Genomic DNA, 1,666 nt, shown 5'->3' on the forward strand with positions numbered 1-1,666 from the left:
AGGAGGCTTGCTTGAGCCCAGGAGTTGGAGGTTGCTGTGAGCTGTGATGTCACAGCACTCTACCCAGGGCGACAGCTTGAGGCTCCTGTCTAAAAAAATTAATAATAATAATAATTATGAAAGGCTTAGTGCCCATAGCACAGTGGTTATGGCACCAGCTACACACCAAGGCTGGAGGATTCGAACCTGGCTAGAGCCAACTGCAACAAAAAAATAGCTAGATGTTGTGGTTGGCACCTGTAGTCTCAGCTACTGGGAGGCTTAAGCAAGAGAATAGCTTAAGCCCAGGAGTTTGAGGTTGCTGTGAGCTGTGATGCCATGGTACTCTACCAAGAGTGACATAGTGAGATTCTGTCTCAAAAAAAAAAAAAATTATAAATACTGAGATTAATAGGGTGCTATGAACAGAGGTAGAGGGGCACCCCCTTGAGATAAGTGTGGTTGGAAAAGCCTTTCTTTGGAAGTGGTATCTAAGCCAGAGGAGAAGAACCAGCCATGTGAAGGGTGATTCAGAAGCAGCACCATCATGTGTTTGTGTTATTTGAGAATCTTGGTGTGTTTGACAAACTCCCTGGGGTTGGAAGTTTGTAAACCCACCTCTCTACCTACAGCAGTGGTTCTTAACCTTCGTAATGCTGCAGTGTATTTTCATTGTTAAAAAGAGGTCGTGATCCACAGGTGGAAAACCGCTGACCTACAGAGATTCACTGTGCTTTCTTCTTGGCACTGGGCTCATGACAGATGGATAATGGGGCCATAAACACTTACATGGAAGGCAAACTGCCCAGAGAAGTCATACATGCCACAGGAATGCATGAGGCTCAAGGTGTTCCGTACTGCTTCAGCACTTAGCACGCTCTCGCCTGTGATGGGGCAGATCCCTCCATTGGCGAGGGTGGCTGCTATGACACTGCCTGATTCACAGGTGACCTCCACAGAGCACAGCTATGAAGACAAGGAGAGGTATGACTTGGTGCCTGTAGCTCAGCAGCTAGGGTGCCAGCCACATACACCAGAGCTGGTGGGTTTGTTTTCAGCCTAGGCCTGCCAAACAGCAATAAGAACTTCAACTAAAAAATAGCTGGGTGTTGTGGCAGGCGCCTATGGTCCCAGCTACTTGGGAGGCTGAGGCAGAGAATCACTTGAGCCCAAGAGTTTGAGGTTACTGTGAGCTGTGATGCCATGGCATTCTACCCAGGGCAATATAGTGAGACTCTGTCTCAAAAAAAAAGAAAAAAGACAAGGATAGGTAAAGATGGGGTGTACACCTGAACACAGTGTTCTTGAAGCAGTGTTCTCAGCATCTAGATTTATTTATTTATTTATTTATTTTGGCGACAGAGTCTTACTTTGTCGCTCCCAGTAGAGTGCCATGGTGTCATGGGACTACAGGTGCCTGCCATGACACCATGCTATTTTTAGAGATGAGGTCTCAGTCTTGCTCAGGATGGTCTTGAACTCCTGAGTTCAAATAATCCACCTGCCTCGGCCACTCCCAGAGGGGTAGGATTATAGTTGTGAGCCACTGCGCTCAGCCTCAGCATCTAGATCTTTTTTTTTTTTTTCTTGAGACAGAGCCTCAAGCTGTCCCCCTGGACAGAGTGCCGTGGCATTACAGCTCACAGCAACCTCCAACTCCTGGGCTCAAGCGAGTCTCCTGCCTCCG

At 47.5% G+C, this 1,666-nt stretch overlaps 1 protein-coding gene across 1 annotated transcript in view; it reads right to left on the reverse strand.

Annotated features, from left to right (window-relative positions):
* The window catches only part of GLS2 (glutaminase 2), a 26,047-nt gene that overhangs the window by 9,560 nt on the left and 14,821 nt on the right, over positions 1-1,666 (reverse strand). The window contains exon 12 of the mRNA XM_012805506.2: positions 769-945. Within this exon, the coding sequence (XP_012660960.2) occupies positions 769-945 (177 nt within the window). The remainder of the gene's footprint in view (positions 1-768; positions 946-1,666) is intronic.

The sequence above is a fragment of the Otolemur garnettii genome, unplaced genomic scaffold, assembly GCF_000181295.1.
Source record: "Otolemur garnettii isolate 467f Iridium unplaced genomic scaffold, OtoGar3 scaffold00043, whole genome shotgun sequence".
Lineage (NCBI taxonomy): Eukaryota > Metazoa > Chordata > Mammalia > Primates > Galagidae > Otolemur > Otolemur garnettii.